This window comes from Pelophylax lessonae (genome assembly GCF_965119305.1).
Source record: "Pelophylax lessonae genome assembly, chromosome: 3".
NCBI lineage: Eukaryota > Metazoa > Chordata > Amphibia > Anura > Ranidae > Pelophylax > Pelophylax lessonae.
In genome coordinates, this window is record NC_138770.1 from 175,613,858 (window position 1) to 175,636,633 (window position 22,776).

Consider the following 22,776-nt stretch of genomic DNA (forward strand, 5'->3'; position numbering starts at 1 on the left):
AGTACAGGCGAGAGCTGGCAGCTGCAGCCTCTGAGTGATGTGCAATGGGAGCCTGACCTGATAACACAAGAAACAGGAAAGTGGGGAGGGGGGAGGCAGGTAACAATGACTACATAGTACAACACACAGAAAAAAAAAACAAAAAAACACGTGGTTGGAAAATGGCTTTATATATATATATATATATATATATATATATATATATATATATATATATATAGAATATATTGAAAATGGCTTTATATAATATATATATATATATATATATTGAATATTTTGAAATATATATATATATTTTTTATATATTTAATATATAAATGGCTTCATAATATATATATATATATATATATATATATATATATATATATATATATATATATATATATATTAAAAAAAGACAAACCTTTTCACTGAAAAATAAATAAACACAATTCAAAGAAAAAAGTAGCAATAAAGGAAATGGTGAGATATAAACTATAAATAGAAACTGTAATCATTGTTGTCAGATTTAATTTACATTTAATTATGAATGTTTCAAGTTTTTAAACTGATCTTTTATATCATGTTTCTCATTATACATAAACCATCAGCAGGAGCTGCTCACTTGAGGTCTGTCTCTCTCTAATTGATACTGCTTATATAGGAAGGGGTTGGGGGGGTCCCTTTTTTGATACCTTGAGCTGAGTGTGCTCTGGATAACGTTAAATGGGGGAGGGGGGGTCAAATATCCCTATTCATATTGAACAGAGGTAAAAAATGAAAATAAATAAAGAGGTATTAAACCCAAAAAGCAAACATTTATTATATTGCAGCCCAACAATTTTTAGATGTGATGACTGCAATACTTTTCTTTTTAGGCTTTCTTTGTCCTTCTGCACTGGCTACCTACGGCACTTTCTTCTTCTGCCCTGGCTTCGGATAGACTTAAAGATCCTCCTATAAGGCTCTTCAAGGCTTGGCACCCCATTATCTATATGAATTTTTATCAACTTACTCCTCCCCTTGTAAACTTTGCTCCTCAAATTCTGGTCTTCTGTGTGTCCCCCCTACTTTCCTACACTCAATGGGAGAGAGAGCCTTCTATGCTCCGAAACACTGGAATTCATTTCTAAAGAACATTAGAGAGACATCTTCTCTAAACTCATTCAAATTGAATCTTACATTTTTTTTTTTGTTAGACAAGCTTTTACTTAATTGTCCCTTTTTTCCTTAAGATTATTCTGTAAATTTCTTGTGTTTTCCTTGTAAAGTGCTTTGAGGATCTACCTCCAAATGTGCTATAATAAATAAAGGTTATTATTATTATATTTCTTCGACTTTCATCTGGTAATCCAGCCAGCAAGTCTGTTTTTCTAAAAGCAGAATGTATCAGTTTACATGGATGAGACAAACCACTTAAAGTGGAACTGCACTGCTTCTGATCACCACAAGCCAAAAAATATATTTAATTATTTAGTATTATTTAAAGAAATCTCACCCATCCATCGATGTCCCCATGCTTTATTTTGCTGAGAAATCATTTTAAAAAACACCCCCCTAGCATTTCTGGTCGTGGCCACCTTGAGTAAGGGCAGATGGTTCATGTAACATTTACTTCCTGGAATCCAACTGCCCTTAGCTCAGACATAGTGAGCCTATTCTGAGCCGAGAACCCTCCCACCTCTCCTGAAGACTCCTAGGATGTATGACATCATTTGCCTAGGCATTGACACTAGGAAGTAACTAAAGAAATGTAAAAAAAAAAGTTTAAAACAAGTAAACAAACCCCAAACATTAATATATATATATTACAGGGCTTTTTTTTTAGCTGGAACGCGGGGGAACGCAGTTTCGGCACCTCCAGCACTGAATGTATGTAATGGCAAGGGATGCTGGGCTTTGCTATGGGTGTCTTTTAATGCTGGCTGGTGGGGGATCTATTGTTGCTGGAGGTGATATATTTTTGCGGGGGGTTTATTGTTGCTGGGGAGGTCTACTGTTTCTCCTGGGGGACCTATTGCCTCCGGAAGGGATCTATTTTTACAGAGGGGGTCTATTGTTGCTGGGGTTGGTCGTCTTATGTTGCTTGGGGGGGGGTCAGTTGTTGCTGAGCGGGATCTACTGTTGAGGGAACTGTAAATGGCTGCTGGAGGGTCTATTGATGCTGTCTGTGGGGAGATCTGCTGTTGCTGCTGAGGGGCTATTGTTGTCTGGTGGGTATTTTGTTGTGGCTGGTCCATTGTTGCTGGTGGGATCTACTGTTTCTGGGGGGGGGGTCCTTTGTTGTTATTTTACTGCTTTTCTTGTTATCATTAACAAATCCCATACAAATTACTTAGTACCACAAATGATACTTGATTCTGTATTTTCTAAAAGGGGCAGTACTGTGAGGTGGGTAGGGGGTGGAACATAGGAATGGTGCTCAGAGGTAGGTAGGGGGCGGAGACAAGGGGTAACTCCGAAAGTGGGAGTTCCTGCACCTATTCTCTGAGAAAAAAAGGCCTGTGTATATATATATATATATATCTATATATCTATATATAGATATATATATATATATATATATATATATATATATATATATATATATATATACACACATTTACTGTATATTTGAATATTTTAATAGACTTCAGCAAGTAGTTATAGATGCATGCAAAGTGATATAGTCCAATAGTCTGTTCATCACTGTAACCTCTATTTTGGAAGCCCAATTGTTGCAACACCTGCCTTCACTGTATAAAGGACCAACAAAGACTAATGAAAAAGCCGACCAGAGCAGTATAAGTAGTATTAATAATGATAATACTAACAACAACAACAATAAATGTAATGATTGTACACCTAAAGTCTGGTGACTCTGTCTTGGAATGGGGAACCTTACCTCTGCCAGTGCTGTAGTGTTGTAGTTTATCACTGTACACTGCTTCTTTACTGTACGTCCTTTTCCTGGAATATATAAGAAAACTAAACTTGAAAAATGGTGGTGCAGAGTCATAGATGGTCTTTTGTCTTTTACAAGTGAAGAGGATACATGCTGTATGGACAACTAGGTGGATCTAGCCAGAGAACAGTCAATGCATATCAGTAGCAATGGTATAATGCAAACATCATGCATTAATAACAATATCTGCTTTATCTGTGTGCTGCCAACTTACTAAATTGTTCCAAAGGATATCTAATTTCCTAAAGAAAAGATTCACATGTGATGACAATGAAATTCCAGAGCACGTAGTGACCTGTAGAGTTATGGTCATGAGAAAAGATTGTGGGATAGCTCCATAGGAAGAATACACAATGACCCTGCATTGTCAGTAAGCACTGTTTGAAAAAATGTGTTTGATTTAATTGCCGTCTGTAAATTTCATAAAGCTACACTTATGAGTAAAGTGCCACCAGCCCGGCATTGGGAAGAAAATGAAAGTGGCTTTTTGTGGAATAGGATGTGACTATGATAGAGAAGATCAGGGACCTGGCTTTGCAGAAGTACAAGATATTTGTACAATTTTATTTTTATTGCATAGTTACCATTTAGAGAGGAAATGGAATAAAATCTTTACAGAATCCTAGTTTAATGAGCTGACAAAACCAGTTAAATTGCCCCTTGTAGTGAGGGATAAGCTCAGTGCAGGCCAGACTTGATCATCTAGTACAGTGATGGCAAACCTTGGCACTCCAGATGTTTTGGAACTACATTTCCCATGATGCTCATGCACTCTGCAGTGTAGTTGAGCATCATGGGAAATATAGTTCCAAAACATCGGGGGTGCCAAGGTTCGCCATCACTGACCTAGTACAGGGATCTCCAAACTACAGCCCTCCAGCTGTTGCAGAACTACATGTCCCATGAGGCATTGTAAAACTCTGACACCCACAGACATGGTGGGAATTGTAGTTCCTGAACAACTGGAGGGTCATAGTTTGAAGACCCCTGCCCTGGTATATGATGTGCCTTCCTCCTCCTAAATATCCTACATCACAGATTACACAGAATAGGGGAAGAGCCTACGCCATTGGGGTAGTTAAGTTACTGTTTCTCTGGTACAGGCCTGCTGAGGAACAAGAGATGACCGCTCACAGCGTCCAAGATTTAAATACCTTTACTGGGACACAAAAAAGTATATTTTTCCATTGAAAGGATCACTGGTTCATGTTACATGGCATTTAGATACAAACAGAGCTTGGGGGACTTATTATTTCAGACTGTTCCCTTTTAGGTGCTTGCCAAGTATTATGATGAGAAGCAGGCCTATTCTATTCTGTTCCTGCAGATGAAAGGTTTCCCGTGAATGACAAGTATTAGGCTAAACTCCTGACAAGTATAAAAAACTTGAACATTTTAGGTTTTGTTAGCTTTAAAACATTTATATACTGTATTTGTTTGGTAGTAGGCTTCGATGCAGGGAAAAAAAACTAAATTCTGTAGCTTCCCTGTGTGGAAAAACTTAAAGTTTTCCATACACTTAAGTGTTTCCTAACACTTAAAGTGTCATTAAACCCACATCATAAAAAACTATCGATAAATGGTGTATTACATGCTGTTCATACTCAGTCACTATGAGATGAGTTTTCTGTATTCTGCAAGAAACCTGGCTGATCATGCAGCTCTCTATTCCCACCTTCTGTCCCCAATACATTTGCAGCTTTCATGGCAACTCTGCACATGCTCAGTTTTCAGTGAGATTCTATGCTGAGCATTTCCTCCCTATCACATCTGAGCAGCCAATGTGACTATAGAGTCATACATGTGGGTGTATACACAGTGGTAAATGACAGCCCACTCCCTCCCTCCTCTTCCATGCCAACTAACCAACTAAAAACAATGGGGGCGGTATATTACATGTAGATTAACTGAGGCTTCACCTCCCTCTTTTTCTAAAACACAGGCTGGAATGGCATGACTCTCCCACCATGTTATTTCCACAAAATAATAAATATTTGGTTTCAAATATATATATTTAAATGACAATTTAACCACTTCAGCCCTGGAAGGTTTTACCCCCTTAATGATCGTGCCATTTAATGTGATACGGCACTGCGTTATTTTAACTGACAATTGCGTGTTCGTGTGGGGCTGTACCAAAAAAAAAAAAAAAAATGCATGCCCTTTTTTTCCTACAAATATAGCTTTCTTTTGGTGGTATTTGATCAGCTCTGTGTTTTTTTATTTTTTGCGCTATAAACAAAAAAGAGTGACAATTTAAAAAAAAAAAAAAATCAACATTTTTTACTTTCTGCTATAAAACTTTCAAAACAAAATGTTAAAAATTTAAATTTATTCATACATTTATTCTAATATATATTCTGCTACATGTTTTTGGTTAAAAAAATCCCAATGACCATATATTGATTGGTTTGCACAAAAGTTATAACATCCACAAACGATGGGATATTTTTATAGAATTACATTTTTTTTTTTTTTTTTACTAGTAATGGCGGCGATCAGCGACTTATAGTGGAACTGCAACATTGCGGTGGACCAGTGACATTATTACAGTGATCAGTGCTAAACATATGAACTGTTACTGTACTAATGACACTAGCAGGGAAGGGGTTAACATCAGGGGCGATCAAAGGGTTAAGTGTGCTCCTAGCTGGTGCTTGCTAACTGTGTGGGGGATGGTCTGACTGGATGAAGACAGAAATCCATGTTCCTGCTTGCAGGAACACAAGATCTCCATCCTCTTCCCTATCAGAATGGCGATCTGCCTTGATTACTCTGGGGAATGATCGCGGGTGGCCGGCAAACATCGGGTCCATGGGGCCCGCTGATTGGCATCCCCTGTGTCCAATCAGTGTGCGATTATGCCCCTGGTGGCGCCTGCCACCAAGTATCTATTGCACGAAATCACGTAAACACGGTTCTACAATGTAGGACCGTTGATCTCTGTTCTTACACCAGTAGCCACATCCAATCACAGTAAGAATCACGCCCCTAGGGACACACTTAACCTCTCCCTCTAAAATAAAGTTAACTCCTTCCCTGCCAGTGTCATTTTTACAGTAACAGTGCATATGTATAGCACTGATTACTGTAGTAATGTCACTGGTAACCCCAAAAGTGTCAAAAATGTCAGTCAAGCATCCGATCTGTCCGCCGCAAAAAAAACAACAAAAATGACAAAAACCTTTCCCTTAGTTAGTAAACGCAATAACTTTTGCGCAAACCAATCAAAATACGCTTTTTGCGATTTTTTTTTACCAAACATAGGTAGCATAAAACAAATTGGCCTAAAATGTTAAATAATTTTGAATTTTACATTTTTTTGGGGAATTTCATATAAAAAAATGTGAAAAATATTGTTATTTTTGCAAAATTGACACTCTTTTTTTGTTTATAGCGCATGATCAAAAAATAGCACAGGTGATCAAATACCACTAAAAGAAAGCTCTGTTTGTGGGAAGAAAAGGACGTCAAATTTGTTTAGGTACAGCGTCGCACGACCGCGCAATTGTCAGTTAAAGTCACGCAGTGCTGAATCGCAAAATAGGCACTGGTCAGGAAGGGGGTAAAATCTTCCGGGGCTTAAGTGGTTAAAATAATTACATTGCCATAATACACATATAAAAATCGAAGGGAAAATATAAATTAAACAGTGTGTTTAGTAACACTTTAAAACCAAAAAGAAACATTTAGAATACCCTTCACGACACGTAACCCTTAACCTGTTCAATTACATTGAATAGCTCCCCAGAAACTAGGCCTTGTTGTCTGGCAATGATGCTGTTATCACAGGACTGCCTGAATAGTTCACATGCATTTCAACTGTTTATTTAGCTGCTTACCTGGATTTCAGCTGTAATTCAGATCTGAACATGACCTCAGTTAGTAGAATGACAAGCAGAACATTATCCATAGAGACAATAATTCATCAAATGATACTCACACAGATCCTAAATAAGCAATTTGCAGATAGAATGAGGTGCTTGATTAAATAAACCTATGTAATATTCCAAAGTATAAATCAGTGCATCTACTTGTGGGTGTGACAGTGTTGATTTATACTTTGGAGTAGAACATTACCTATAAACTATAAAGTCATTTGCTTCACTTGTGAAAATAATTTAGCGCATAGGCAGACATGATACTTTTGTGAAGAAGATATATAAAGACCAAATAATGTACTCACCTACTGCACACAATGGAAATAGCCACTAGGGATACTATGAAGACAACACCCGCTGCTGCCGAGCCAGCAATCAGTGGAAGCTGCTCTCTCAGCTCTGATTTGTAATCCTCTAAAAGTGGAAATAGGAGAAATTACACAGGATGGTGCCAGGTTGGCCTACAACAATAAACCTTTTGTAATGGAGCCTATCATTTGTGTCAAAGAGAATGAGTACATGAATGTGCAGATCCAGACCTTGACTCAGATCTTTATTATACATACTCCCTGTGTGATTCATGTTGAACCATCTAAAATGTCAAGTTTCCATTATGTGCCTCCACGCTTTCCACCCAGCAAAGGTCAGAGAATCTGTCAAGAACCTATCTCCTACTAATTTCTTGTGTATCTACAAATATATTCATAGTTCATATTGCAATAGACAGAAATCTCCAGAAATTGAATCTATGTTCTTAAGATTAACTCTTTGTTGAGAGCTTTCACAGATTCTGATTAAAAATTGAAAAACAAATTGTCTCTAAACAGCCTTCATATAGTTCTTTGCTTGTCCTGTGGATAATTCCATTGTTTTGACGTTCTCCCTTTTATACTTGATTGCACTGAAGATATATTTGTGGTACAAAACAGTTTTCTTATTGCTGTCTGAATCAACCCCAAAACCCTTTCAATAAAGAGATTTGATTCAAAAATGGAAAAATGTCCTGATGCTACAGTATAATATAAACACAGATGCCAACCATGTAGTGAAATTGTAATGAAAAATAGATTCCCTACAAATCTCTTGGTTGTTTTAGTCTAAATAACATGCTGGGTCTACTCGTGGAAGGTCTTATATGGTTCGAAGTCTAAAAAAAAAAGGCTAAGGAGTCTTTTAGTCTCTAGCAATGCTGCCTTGCAAAAAAGACTCCCCAATAATCTTCACCTCCTCTCAGTTAAGGCTGGATGTGACAATACAGTGAGGGGAAAAAAGTATTTGATCCCCTGCTAATTTTTTACATTTGCCCACTGACAAAGAAATGATCAGTCTATAATTTTAGTAAGTTTATTTTAACAGTGAGAGACAGAATACCAACAAAAAAATCCAGAAAAACGCATTTCAAAAAAAGTTATAAATTGATTTGCATTTTAATGAGTGAAATAAGTAATTGATCCCTCCCAAAACATGACTTAGTACTTGGTGGCAAAACCCTTGTTGTCAATCACAGAGGTCAGACATTTATTGTAGTTGGCCACCAGGTTTGCACACATCTCAGGAGGGATTTTGTCCCACACCTCTTTGCTGATCCTCTCTAAATCATCAAGGTTTCGAGGCTGACATTTGTTAACTTGAAATGTTCAGCTCCCTCCACATATTTTCTATGGGATTAAGGTCTTTAGACTGGCTAGGCCACTCCTTTGTTGCCTTGGCAGTGTGTTTTGGGTCAATTTCATGCTGGAATATCCATCCACGACCCATTTTCAATGCCCTGGCTGAGGGAAGGAGGTTCTAGGAGGAGGTTTGATGGTACATGTCCCTGTCCATCGTTCCTTAGATGCAGTGAAGTTGTCTTGTTCCCTTAGCAGAAAAACACCCCCAAAGCATAATGTTTCCACCTCCATGTTTGACGGTGGGGATGGTGTTCTTGGGGTCACAGGGAGCATTCCTCCTCCTTCAAACACGGCGATTTGGGTTGATGCCAAAGACCTTGATTTTAGTCTCATCTGCTCAAAACACTTTTCACCAAGTTCTCATTTGAATCATCCAGATGTTCATTAGCAAACCTCAGACGGGCCTGTACATGTGCTTACTTTAGCAGGGGGACCTTGCAGGTGCTGCAGGATTTCAGTCCTTTACGTCGTAGTGTGTTACCAATTGTTTTCTTGGTGACTATGGTCCTTGCTGCCTTGAGATCATTGATAAAATGTTCCCATGTAGTTCTGGGCTGATTCCTCACTGTTCTCATTATCATTAAAACTCCATGAGGTGAGATCTTGCATGGAGCCCCAGACCGAGGGAGATTTTGTGTTTCTTCTATTTGTAAATAATTGCACCAACTGTTGTCACCCTCTCACCAAGCTGCTTGGTGATGGTCTTGTAGCCCATTCCAGCCGTGTGTAGGTCTAAAATCTTGTCCCTGACATCCTTGGACAGCTCTTTTGTCTTGGCCATGGTGGAGAGATTGGAATCTAAAAGCTTGATTGCTTCTGTGGACAGGTGTCTTTTATACAGGTAACGATCTAAGATTAGGAGCACTCCCTTTAAGAGAGTGCTCCTAATCTCAGCTCGTTACCTGTACAATAAAACACCTGGGGGCCAGAAATCTTGCTGATTGATAGGGGATCAAATACTTATTTCACTCATTAAAATGCAAATCAATTTATAACTTTTTTAAATCTGTTTTTCTGGATATTTTTGTTGTTATTCTGTCTCTCAATGTTGAAATAAACCTACCATTAAAATTATAGACTAATCATTTTATTCTCAGTGGGCAAATGTACAAAATCAGCAGGGGATCAAATACTTTTTCTGTCACTGTATAGGCACTGGATATTAACCCCTATCTATTTAACTAGGGGATAAGTGTGGGGTTTCGGAACACCCCTTCAGATTTCACCACAATTCAGATTTAAGTCTAAGAGGGACGTCACTCCCCATTCATTTCACAGCCGTTCTCGGCTGTGTCCTCTGCAGAGCTTCTGCCGCTGGAGACAGGACCGGATTGGCTTTAAAATTAGGTATGTATACTGATTTCTTCTTTACAGGGCTAGATAGGTTAGCGTTAGATCGTGGATAGCTATAGATGCAGGGATTTTGGTTTTAAGGCGGACTTACACTTTAAAGATCTGAACGGAAAGTGTCCCTATTTTCCATAACAAGTCAAAGTATGTTTTTATTTGTTCAAGTCAAATAATTGATGCTGTAATATGACTTAAAGCAGAGCTCCACCCAAAAGGGGATGCTCCGCTTGTTTGCCTCATCTCCCCTCCGCTGCCACGTTTGGCACATTTAGGGGGTGGGGGGGAGGGGGGAGCGTGTATCTGGTTTTGAAAGGTACCCGCTCCCACTTCCTGCTGATTTTGCCATGCTGTTGTCACCCAGAAGTCCGACCCCCCTTCTCCTTTCCCCTCTGCGAGGCCATTCACAAAGTGCAGCACGCTTTGCACTTGTGCAGTAAGGAACTGGCTGTGAAGACACAAGGCTTCACTGCTGATTTGCCTTACAACAAATGGCGGTGGCAGCACCTGAGAGCCGATTGAAAAATCAGCTGGGGGTGAATACACCATGGGTTAATATTTTATGAAGCAGTCTGGAGCTCTGCTTTAATTATAAAAATCAGAATGAATATTCAACTTACCCTATAGCCACCAATTCTAAACCAATACACTCAAATTACACTTTTGCCTAATCTTCCTTTATCTTTCTTCTACGTTTGTTCACTGTTGTTAGGTGTTGTTTACCTAAAAACAATGTCATGTTCAAATTATTTTAGGTAAATCATTGTGTAAACATATATATTACTCCCTCCTGCACTTCCTGCACTTGTCACGTGTCCTTCCTGCCCCTGTTCTCCTCTCCTCTTTCCAGCACAAGGGGCTCCCACATACCTGTATAATGCTTGTTCAAAGCCAAATGAATTAATAGCATATGTAAATACCCATTGAGTTCAGCCCGTTTTAATTTTGGTACAGTTCCATTGCTGCTGATCCAAAAGAAAGCATAGAAAACACAAAGCGAGCCAGCTGACAATTATGTCTCCATGAAAAAAAAATAATTCAATATCTGGATCAATCTCTCCACTGATGAATCCTATTAATTATATCTGGAGATGCCATTTCTAGTACTAATAGTCAAATTAAAACTCACTTATAAATCTGGCCATCGGCACCTGCTTTTGCTGAGAAATTCAAACTGTGATCACACTTGTAGCGAAGAACCCTTGCCATGGCGGGGATAAAATGCTTTCCTTTAAAATCTGAGTGGATATTCCTGTGTACATCACTTAGTCTTAGGTTTTAAAAGCTCACTGAGCAGTCTATACACTAACCTATCATCTGCTTAGGCATTTTCCTCACTTATCTTCTAACACCATAGCTTCCAACTGTCCCTGATTTTGAGGGACTGTCCCTGACTTGGAACAAAGTCCCTCTGTCCCTCTTTCCTCCACTTTTGTCCCTCATTTTGGTCTGATCTATATTGTGGTAGGTAAAATGCACTTTTTATCCTAAAAGTGTTTCCCAGTGCTAAACCTTTCATCCAATTTCTAAATTGCTGCATTTGACAATTTCAAAAGCCAATATAAAGGAACAGTAGTATTGAAAAAAGAATTTGTGGGTTTAACTATTAATTTTTTTGTATAATTCTCCTTTAAGGGGGCGTGGCAAGGTATGTGTCTTATGGCTACGTACTTTTGCTTATAGGTGTCCCTCTTTCCCATTTAATTTATTCCTAATGTAAATGTACCTTATCCTATGCAATCTTTAATTCATGTTGTTGCCCACCTCGGGAACCCGCTCAAATTCTGTTGTCCTTTCTTGCAGATAGGCATTATAAAATAGTCTTGAGACTGAATTCCTGGAAAACAGCTAAATACATGGAATACTGGCAAGCTGTTTCACCTGTCAAAGGACTTGCAATTCTGTTCTGCAAGACATGTAATCCAGGCTGAATAGAATCACAAATCCTTAAGGAGTTAAAAAGTTAACTCTTGTGAGACAGCACAGTCAGATACTGGAACTACCTGTAGACTACAATGCATAATAGCAATACAACTTGGTCTAGGACCCACCCAACCTGTGATTGCACGATAAAGAAACAGCACACCAATGAGGTCATTATTCTGCTCTCTACTTCCCCATGCATCAGCCTTAAGATGTGCACAACTTGCTGGCATCTTTACACTGTTTGATGCATGGAGAAGGTTATTTTTACACGTCCGGAGGGTACATGCCTGGACAAGGTGGCTTCTGACTTAGTGTCCCTCAATGCCTAGAGAGGTTACAGCACTTAATTTCTCTAGTTGATTCCTCCTCAGGACAATTACTATGATATATACTGCATCTGTATATCACAACCACATTATGAGTTAAATACTTTCAGATGTTAACAAATTAAAACATATTGATCTGCATTTTATGTTTCTATTTTACTGTTTAGATGTTGGGGTACAAGTTACAACATTTTAGGGTTTAGGTTAAGTGTTAAGGTTAGGGTTCAGTGCTAGGGGCAGTTTAGTCCTAGGGATATGTCACCACTTAGGAAACATTAGAGAAGCTTTGAGATTTACACTTGTACTGGAAGCACTGCACCAATAAATACTGATGCCAAGCTCCCTGTTCCAAGAGCTAACATACCACATGCAGTAGTATTACAGAAAGCTGATATCAAGGTATTTATAGTGGTTGGAGTAAAAATATATTTAATTTGTATTTCATTATTTAATTGGTGTTTATAATACATGCCTGGAGCTCAGCTTTTAATAACTGTAAGTAAACTTTTACCACTTTCCCTTTAGCCAAAGATCAGTCTTAACCTCAACAGGGACACAGGCCAAGTAGAACTGGCAGAGAAGGCGTTAAGAGCTTTGGAACAATACAGAAGCACAGCATTCCTCTTGGCTTCTCTACCTTCCTTCCTAATGCCCAGACTTGGTAAGGAAAGATGCCCAGCAGAGTTACGCATGTAACAGCCTGGATCAGTGCCCCAGGCCAGTGTAGGAGGAATGTTTCCGCTCGTGGAGAAGAACCCGTGTTTTGCAAGCAGCGAAACATGTTGGAATCTGATTATTTAAAACATGGAGGACATAAAAGGAAATCAAATAAACGAAAATAGTTTGATGGAGTGGAAACCATTTCCATACAGAAGGGGTCAAATAAAAGCTATTTTGCAATGCAGAACTGAAAGATCATGCATGTAAATACACTGCATGATGAGTGTGAAACAGCCATAACCAATCAGGCAGAACTAGTTTGCAATCTAATATATGTTCCTATTTTACACTTCATTGCTATTATATGAATATGATGTCATGTCAATCAATTCTTCACATGAAATCTGGCGGTAGCAAACCAGCAAATGACCCATACAGAATGCTCATTTTCATTAAGATGGCCCAATATATATCACATGTAATTTGTAATAGCCTTCTGCTGGAATGTTGCATATTAGCATTACAATGTTTGAAACAACCCCTAGTTGTGTGTTTTTCACACATCTTTATAGATCGGATGTAAAATCTGTATGGGGGTCCCTCATATACAGTATTATACAAAAAACTCTCTGCGATACAGTTAAATGTGCTTCATCCTTTAAAATAGTTGCTCACAAATATAGGTGCCACCAGAAAATGATGACATAATAAGATGTGATTGTGAAGAGTAGAATATTTTTCCTTGTGAAGATAAAACGTATAAAAGTCCAGACATTATCAAATGTTTCTTTAGCTGCATGTGTTTGCTAAGTGTAAACGCATTTTTACATAAAATGTAAAAAACAAAATCTACATTTTTAAAGAAAGTTTACAGTTCTCTGCTGTGCCACATTCATAGCTGTCTTGGGCCACATGCAGCCTGTAGGCTGGACACCCCTGATTTAAAGCTTCTCCTCTGCTTTTTAAAACATTTTTTGGATGTATACAAATAAAGTAGTGATGCTCATGAACTACTTATTTAAGGGGTGCAGTTTGGAGTTACTTGGCCCTTGAGCTTTACATAGTTATAATGATCCCACATTCATCAACAATACTTTATTAGTCAGTTTGTTTTTTCCTCCTTGTAGTGAGTGTATATTCTTCCCCTTGTGAGTGCTTCCTTTAAAGGCTGAACCTGTAACCTGACCGAACCCATTCTGTTCTGAGGGGTCACAGCTCTGCACACAAAATATCAAGCTGTACTTATTTTGAGCACTAATTGCAGGTATCACCATTGATATGGTCCTGAATTATTTAGACAGCATCAAGGAAAATAAAGCACCTGGACCAGATGGCATACACCCACCGATCCTAAAATAATTGACCTCTGTCATTTCAAAGCCATAGTTTCTAATTTGTAGAGACTCTTTAATGACTGGAATAGTACCACTGGATTGGCGTAAGGCCAATGTGGTGCCTATATTTAAAAAGGGATCAAAGTGTTTACCAAGTATTTGTAGACCTGTTAGTTTACCTTCTATAGTTGAGAAGGTACTGGAGAGTTTAATAAAAGATTACACAGAGGAGTTCTTGCTGGAAAAAAAAGTATTTTAAGCAACAGATAGCATGGATTAATAAAGACAGAAGTTGTCAGATAAATCTGATTTCTTTTTATGGGGAGGTAGGTAAATCCTTAGACAAAGGAATGGCTGTGGAAATAGTATATTTGGACTTTGCAAAAGCATTTGACACAGTTCACCACACACGGCTAATGTGTAAGGTAAAGTCTATAGGCTTGGAAAGTTTGTAAATTGATAGAAAACTTGCTAAAATACCAAATTCAGAGAGTAGTGGTTACTGATTCATACTCTGAATGGTTGTTAGTGGTGTACCCCAAGATTCAGTGTTGGGACCTCTACCTTTTAATATATTTATATATGATATAGGGTCTGGGATTAAAAGTGCCACTTCATTGCAGTGGAATAACATCCTTACAGGTATGAACTCCAGAGAGAGAGATATAATTTTGCCCCTGTACAAATCATTAATAAGACCTCATCTGGAATTTGCAGTTCAGTTTTGAGCACCAGTTCACAAAAAGGATACTGGGGAACCTGAGAAAGTGCAGAGGAGGGCAACTAAACTGATAAGAGGCATGGAAGAGCTCAGCTATGAGAAAAGATTAGAGAAACTGAATCTATTCGCTCTTGAGGAGATTAAGGGGGGATATGATCAAAATATATAAGTGGTCCATATAGTGAACTTGGTGTTTAGTTATTCACTTCAAGGTCATCACTGAAGACAAGGGGCACTCTTTACTCCTGGATGAAAAGAGATTTAATCTCCAAATACAGAAATGTTTCTTCACAGTGAGAGCTGTGAAAGCGTGGAATAGACACCCTCAGGAGCTGGTTCTGGCCAGCTCAGAAGATTGCTTTAAACAAAGCCTGGATTATTTCCTAAATGTACATAATATAACTGGATACTAACATTTAGAGGTTAGGTTGATCCAGGAAATATCTGATTGCCTCTTAGTGGATCAGGAAGTAATGTATCCCCCTGCTGTAGCAAATTGGATCATGCTTTGCTGATTGGGGGGGGGGGGGATGCCTTCCTCTGGATCAACTGCGGGTATAGGTTTGCGTATATAGGTTTACATATTTTTTTTCCTTTCTTGGTTGAACTAGATGGACTCGTGTCCTTTTTCAATCAGACTAACTATCTGAGCCTAATGATTATGACCATAATTGGTCACTTGAGTCTTTTTATGTGTTTTGCTTTTTGCTCAATTTATTCTCTTTATTTGTAATTCTAGATATTTAATGCAAATATTCCCTGAATAAGCAGGCTTTGTCCTGTGAAACGTGTTGGATAAGTTTTCAAGCAATTCTCTTCTATGGATAATTGGGGCTGCTATCATCTATAAATAATGGGCACATATATTTATCTTATCTTGTGTGTTATGATATTTTTTCATGATTTTAACCAAAAAGTTTTTTTTCAACATTGGTACAAATAAAATGTAAACTTTTTTACAGAATGTTTTGGTGTAGTACCATCAAAGTCCTATTTAGCTTTCTATGGTAGGGATTTTAGTCTTTAACGTCTAGTTATCTGAAGGATGGGGTACCAGAAAAAAACCCTAAGGCCCCTTTCACATAGAGTGGATCCGCTCAACTGACTCCACTAGCTCAGCAGGGATCGCTCCATTGATCCCCGGTGAGCAGGCTAATGACATGTCTGTCTCTGCTCACTGTGCAGAAACAGACCTGTCCGATTCCCGCTCTCCTCTATGGGGAGATCGGATGAAAACGCTGACTCCGCTGACATCCACCTCTCCATAGAGGAGAATAAGTGGCCCGATCAGGTCCGCCTGAAAAACTGACAAGCGACCTGATCGGTCCAATCGTGTGAAAGGGGCCTTATGGACAGGGGTTGTTGGCTTGTGATCTCCCTCTTATTTCAAATCTTTACTTATTTAAGGGGTCTTTACTTACCATCAGTCAGTGTTTGGAAGCACATTTTTCCGCTGTACTTTCCATAACCCGCCACTGTGCGTGCCCTGACCTGTACCACATACACCACACCAGGCTTCAGTCCTTCTATGCTGGCTGTGTTGGTTTGGCTTCTTGCTATAGAAGAGTTAAATTCATTTTGATCCTGTTGGTAAGAAAATGTATAGAAGGGTATAAATATACAGTGCAGTAAAAACAGTAAAAATAAACACCAACAGAAAATAAAACAAAACTTGCTGTAATGTATCTAGGCACAGAAAATTGCTTCGGCAATAAAATCTTGAAGGAAGAGCACGAGCAGGAATCATTACATTTTAATGTTAAATTCAGTATATACACTTTTGGTACTTGAAAAAAATACTGGTTCCCTTTTGGTTTAAAATGTTTACCACATTTTTCAACTGCTAATCTCTAACGGTTGTCTTATTCTAAAAACAAAGGTATTTCCCTAAAGTGTAAATACTTTGCCCCCTACAATATGTTATTCTGTGCAAAGACTTGCTGCCATGTTGCTTTAGAAGACAGCAGAGGCAACAAATCATGTAATTTGATATCCTGCAACTGGTTGCGTAGTGAAACCTTAATCTGTGTGTGGCTGACTTAATTAATGAATTAATGCACAGTAATGAATCACAATCTTACCAAAAGCCACTGCCTACATTTCTAAAAGGAGGGTTGTTTACTTGCACAAGTTATACCCATGTTTCAGATGGCTTCCAATCACAGATGATTCTAGTATTTAGCAGGAAATAATATGAAATCACAAAAAGTAAGCTAAACCTTCTATATCTATAAAGCAGTCTATAGGCTGCTGCTAATGCATTTTTTCTTAGTACCGTAGCATGAAGGTCTCAGTAAATGACCCTACTTAATTGGCTTCCTTACTTCCTGCTATTAGTGTCCTGGCTGCAAAATGTCCCTTGTTATTAATGCAGAGTGGGGTAAAGCCAGAAATCTCTTCGTTTTAAGGAGGTTATTTTTCTGATCAGAGGATCCAGTGGGAGGAGAGGGGGTATGTTACTTATAGAGGTTGTTAACCCACTTTACTATGATCATGCCATCCCTTCTGTTATGTAACAATATGTGTCCCTGTGCATGTGCTATATAGAAAAATATTGATTATACCTTATCTCAGAGCGTCTCCAGGTGCTCACGTGACTCCCTGGCTCTCTCCTCTGCACGGCTGACAGCTATAATGGGCAGGGCCGAGCACTCCTGCTGATGTCAGCTGGGAAGTAGGGGAGGATAGAGAAAGAGAGCCGAGGAGTCACGTGAGCACCAGGAGACCCTCTGAGATAAGGTATAATCTGCATTTTATTTATTTAGCACAGGGACAAATAGCGTTAAATAACAGAGGGGGTGGCATGATCAAACTATAGATATGAGAGCAGCAGAAGGGGAGGATCGTGGAGTGGATGGAGCTGATAGGCAGGGAGGGGAGGGGGAAGGATGACACAAGAGAGCAGAGAGGAGAGCTGCAGATGACAGGGGCACGTAAACTAACCACGGTGTCAGGGCTCAGCAGCCATGATAAACTGTGGTCATTTTACAGAGGGGAGGGCAGAACCAGACAGGATTAGCCAGGTATTTCAGGTGAAAGAGGGGGCCAAATTACACAGCACAAGCATGTGCTGTATAACTGTCAAGGTCTTACCTTGCCCTCCTGTTAACAGCCATCTTAGACATGTGCAGACTGCTGCCTCTTATAAATTCTGATTGCATCATCACGTGGCTGTTGCCTGACTATATCTATCACCTGATAAGTTGCAGTCCTTGCCCTTGCGTTTGTGCTCAGGGGTAAATCTCTGCTAGCAGTCTTCTGTTCTCCATGTTCCTCCATGTATGACCTTGGCTGACAACTTTTCTGGCTCTCGACCCCACATAGGCAGACAAGGCTGCATCAGCAGACGACCCTGCATCGGCAGACTCCCAGCTTCCGGACTCGACCCCGGCTTGGATGACTAGCTTCTTCTGGACTTGATCCCCGCTTGTTCCTGATCTCGCTTTCTCACTTTTGCTGTGCATTTATTGTTGTTTGCTTCTATAAACTGCTTTATTTTACCTGCATTCCCATGTGGTCTGGGAATAGGATCCGTTTTTTTTTTTTTTTTTAAGGGTACCAAATACTGTAAAGAAGTGTTAACACTAAGGTTGGGTTTACTGAATATGTTAGTGATAAGGTTGGTTTTACAGGAAGAGTTAGGTTAGATGTTACAGAAACTGTTAAGGCTGGGCCAGCCAGTGCCAATCTGAGGCTTTCCCTTAGCTAACGGCATCACTCCCTGCTCAGAGAGACTTGTCAACATTTAGAGAAGACATCCTTATGTAAGGTCCATTAGTTAGACAGCCTCCTTTATAAAGACCTGTTGCTCGAGGGGATACTTAGGAAAGAACTGTAAGATGAAATATTTGAAAAAAAAAAAGTCTGTTAAGTAGACATTTTACGGCAAGAGAGCATTGTTATTTAAAGGGTATCCTTAGTTAAGGCCTATTAGAGTGCATCCTCAGGAAAGGTCCAGAGAGAAGACTTAGAAAAGGTCTGTTAGAAGATATACTGAGGAAAGGTCTGTCAGTTAGAGGGCATTCCTAGATAAGGTCTGCAATATGTTTGTGGGAGAGCATCCTTAGAAGAGGTATTTTAGAGGGCATCTTTAGGAAAAGTACAGAATGTGAGATAGATGGAAACTTAAGGTAAGGTCTTTTGGAAGGCATCCTTATTACAAGATCTATAGGTAGAGGGCATGTTCTGTTAGTTAGGGCATACTGTTAGGACATATATTAAAAAAGCCCGTAGGTTATAACGCAACCTAAGGAAAGGTCTGTTAGTTATAGGGTGTCTTTTACAGTGCATCTTTAGGACAAGTCTGCTAGTTAGATGACATCTTTAATGAAGGTCTGTTACAGGGAATTTTGTGGAAAGGTATTATAGAAAGAAGAATTAGGAAAGGTCTATTTGTTAGATGGAATTCTTATGTAAGGTCTGTTACAGGGCATTCTTAGGCACACACCTGAAAGAAAGTGAAGTCATTTTCCCTAATAATTACCAATGGTGATGCTATCTAACAATAACACTACCTGGGTTGGAATAGAAAAGTTGCTTTCAATCCATAAAACGACTGGTTTATTAACTGGAAATTAGCTGAATGTACAGCACTGTTTCACTCATTTTTGGCAATTCAAGTAAACTTAATGATGATTACTACACTGGCAGAGCAGAAAAAGGTGGTCTAATCACCAGTATTGTTCTTTTAGTCAAATACACAGAAATCAATGTATTGTATGAAAGCCAGAGAGATCAATAGATGACACATTGATCCCTATGTATTCAGTCTTAGTAACAGAGGCGTAACTAGAGCCTTCAGGGCCCCGATGCAAGAAACCATGAAGGGCCCCCCCAGATCCCTGGCCGGGGCCCTTCCCTTCAAGCCCAGGGCTCTTCCCACTAATCCTGGGGCTCTTTACTCTCGTTGCATGGCCTTTTATTACGGTCCCGCAGCAGGATCCTTTCACAAGTTCTGCAGTGGGCTCCCTTCCTGCAATCTTTGGGCCTCCCCACAGTGGTGCAATGCCAGGGCCCGGTCGCAAGTGTGACTTTTGCAATCCTGGAAGTTCACCCACTGGTTTGCTACTGGGCCCCCTGGAGCATGGGGCCCGGTAGCAATCGCAACCCCTGCAACCCCTGTAGTTACGCCCCTGCTTAGTAAGAATTAAACTAGGAACAGAACAGGTAAAACAGACTTTTGGGCTTTTCTTCACATAAATGTTTTGCAGCTTTGGAAACACTACGGGGGTAAAAAGGGTCAGATTTTCTAAAGGACAAGCTAATCACTAGCAAGGACAATCAAAACTTTGTGAAAATTGAAGTGGGCTCAGACCAAAAGCATTGCAAAAAACTAACAAGTACATACATCCCAAGAAAATTGTATAGGAGCGCAATGTGGGGCAAATAATGGGATTTTAATGGCACCGTCCTATGACTAATAGTACTCCATAGAACACTGAATCTTATTTGTATAAAAGTTAATTAGAAAGATCTACGTGATTATGTGCATGTGGTTTCGGCAGCACATGTGCACTGCCGGTGCCGCGATCCCGCTGTGTTTAATGGGACACAGCACAAGGCAGACCACGGGAGGAGTGGGCTCAATCGCCGCCGGCCTCCCGCGTTCTTTGGCAAAACTGACAGAAGAGCCATCTGGAATGTAAACAATGCAAGACGGCTCTCCTGTCAGAGAGGCAGGGAAAGATCGTGTGATTCAGCTAGGCTGAATCACAGATCTCTCTCTGCCTCTGTTCAGTCCATCCCCAAAACAGTTAGTAAGCACATCTAGGGAACACATTTAACCCCTTGATCACCCCAGTGTTAACCCCTTCCCTGCCTGTGTCATTTATACAGTGCATATTATTTAGCACTGATCACTGTGATAATGTCACTGGTCCCCAAAAAGTGTCACATAGTGTCAGATTTGTCCGCCGCAATGTCGCAGTCCCGATAAAAATCGCTGATCGTCACCATTACTAATAAAAAAAAATAAAAAGTCCATAAATCTATCCTGTAGTTTGTAAGCGCTCTAATTTTTGCGCAAACCAGTTATTATACGCTTTTTGGGATTTTTTTTACTAAAATATTGGTGTTTTTTCAAAATGTTTTGGTTTATAGCGCAAAAACGAAAAAAAAAAAAAAAAAACGCAAAGGTGATCAAATACCACCAAAAGAAAGATCTATTTGTGAGAAAAAAAAGGACATCAATTGTATTTGGGTATAGCATGGCACGGTCGCGCAATTGTCAGTTAAAACACGCAGTGCCGAATCACAAAAAATGGCCTGGTCATTAAGGGGGTAAAACCTTCCGGGGCTGAAGTGGTTAAAGAGGTTGTAAACCCTCTTGTATAACTTTTACCTATAGGTAAGCCTATATTAAGGCTTACCTATAGGTGCTATAAATATCTCCCAAACTTGCACCGTTTAGGAGATATTTACAGCGCAAACTGCCGATGACGTCATCGGCGCAGGCGCTCTGAGGGAACGGCCACCCGTGCCGTTCCTTCAGAGCTCAGTGCCGTGAACGGCGGCTCCCGCGCGCATGCGCGGGAGTGATGTAATCGCGCCTCCGGCCAATCAGATGGCCGGAGGACGCGAACCCGGAAGCGGGACGGCAGGACATGTCGCCGTCCTGTCGCTGAGGTGGCGGCACGGCGGGGGCTTCGTTTTAAGGTAAGTACTACATAATGAGCTAGTATGCAATGCATACTAGCTCATTATGCCTTTCTCTTTACAGGGCTTTTTTTTTTCTCTGTTTTTTTTTTTTACTTTACTTCCTCTTTAAGGGTCATTCCCCCAATATGGATATGTCCATTTTTTATTTGGAACTTATTTGCGGATTCACCTTCTAACCTCCTTAACTCCTGGAGAATCCAGTGGTTTTTGTCATATTTCCAGTACAATTAGTGGGACGTTTTTTCTTTACCTTGATGCATAGAATGCATTAAGGTCAAAAACATTTCGACTTTAGAACCACTTTAAGCACCAAAGCCGACCCCCTTCCTGCAGTGGACCGGCAGCCTTCCAGCTTTCTAATCTAACAAAAACAGAGAATAGGTGCACAGAAAAAGGAAAAAGCATACTGCTGAGACCTGACTTGAATGACTTCACTGCATCTATTGTAAGCTTTAAAGTCGTTGTAAAGGCATAAGGCTTTTTTTTTTTTTTTATCCTAATGCATTCTCTGCATTAAGATAGAAAAAAACCTTCTGTGCAACACCCCCCTCAGCTTCTCCAATACTTACCTGAGGTCCATCTAGATCCAGCAATGTTGCAGGAGTGTCTCGGCTGTCCGCAACTCCCCTCCTTATTGACTTGGGGCCATTGGCTTCCCCTGCTGTCAATCAAAGTCAGTCAGCAAATGAGAAAAGAAAGGGAGCAGGGCCAGGCTGAGGCTCTGTGTCTGAATGGACACAGGGAGCTGTGGCTTGGCGCCGGTGCAATCCATAGCAAGCTGGGGGCACTTAACAGAAGGGAGGGGCCAGGAGCGCTGAAGTGGGATCTGAGAAGGGGAGGATAAAAACCATTACACAGAGCAGGTAAGTATGACATTTTTTTCATTTTTAATAAAAAAAAAAATGAGACTGTAGTTTAACTTTAATGATCAACTTCCATAGTCTCCACAGCTACATTGGTCATTGAGGATTTTATTTAACTGCTTTCCGCCCAGGTCATTGTAAAAACTTGCCAAAGTGGGACTCCTATTGTTTTGGGTGGACTTCATATGATGTCCTCCCTGGGCCATGCTCCAGCGTGATCTGTTACCCGCTGTATCCACTGGACACAGCGGATGACTGATCCACTGCTGGTACCACATGATTGTTGTGACCAAACACATCAGAACACATGACAATTGCAGACAATGAATGACTTCAATGCATGCCATTCATTTTGCACAATTGTGTTGCTATCTGATTGGTCACAGTGATCACATGGTGCACACATGGTACAGACAGGGCCAAGCACAGACCATCTCTACCATGTGATTAGCTGTAGCCAATCCCACA

General features: G+C 39.9%; 1 protein-coding gene across 3 annotated transcripts in view; it reads right to left on the reverse strand.

The window, feature by feature from the left end:
- Positions 1-22,776, reverse strand: part of EPHB1 (EPH receptor B1) — a 453,186-nt gene that overhangs the window by 78,518 nt on the left and 351,892 nt on the right. For 2 of the 3 annotated variants that reach the window (XM_082252213.1, XM_082252215.1), the window contains exons 7-9: positions 16,210-16,372; positions 7,110-7,218; positions 2,864-2,946 (exon numbers count right to left, since the gene is read on the reverse strand). In XM_082252213.1, coding sequence (XP_082108339.1) covers positions 2,864-2,946; positions 7,110-7,218; positions 16,210-16,372 — 355 coding nt within the window. The remainder of the gene's footprint in view (positions 1-2,863; positions 2,947-7,109; positions 7,219-16,209; positions 16,373-22,776) is intronic. The other variant, XM_082252214.1, reaches the window with a different exon arrangement.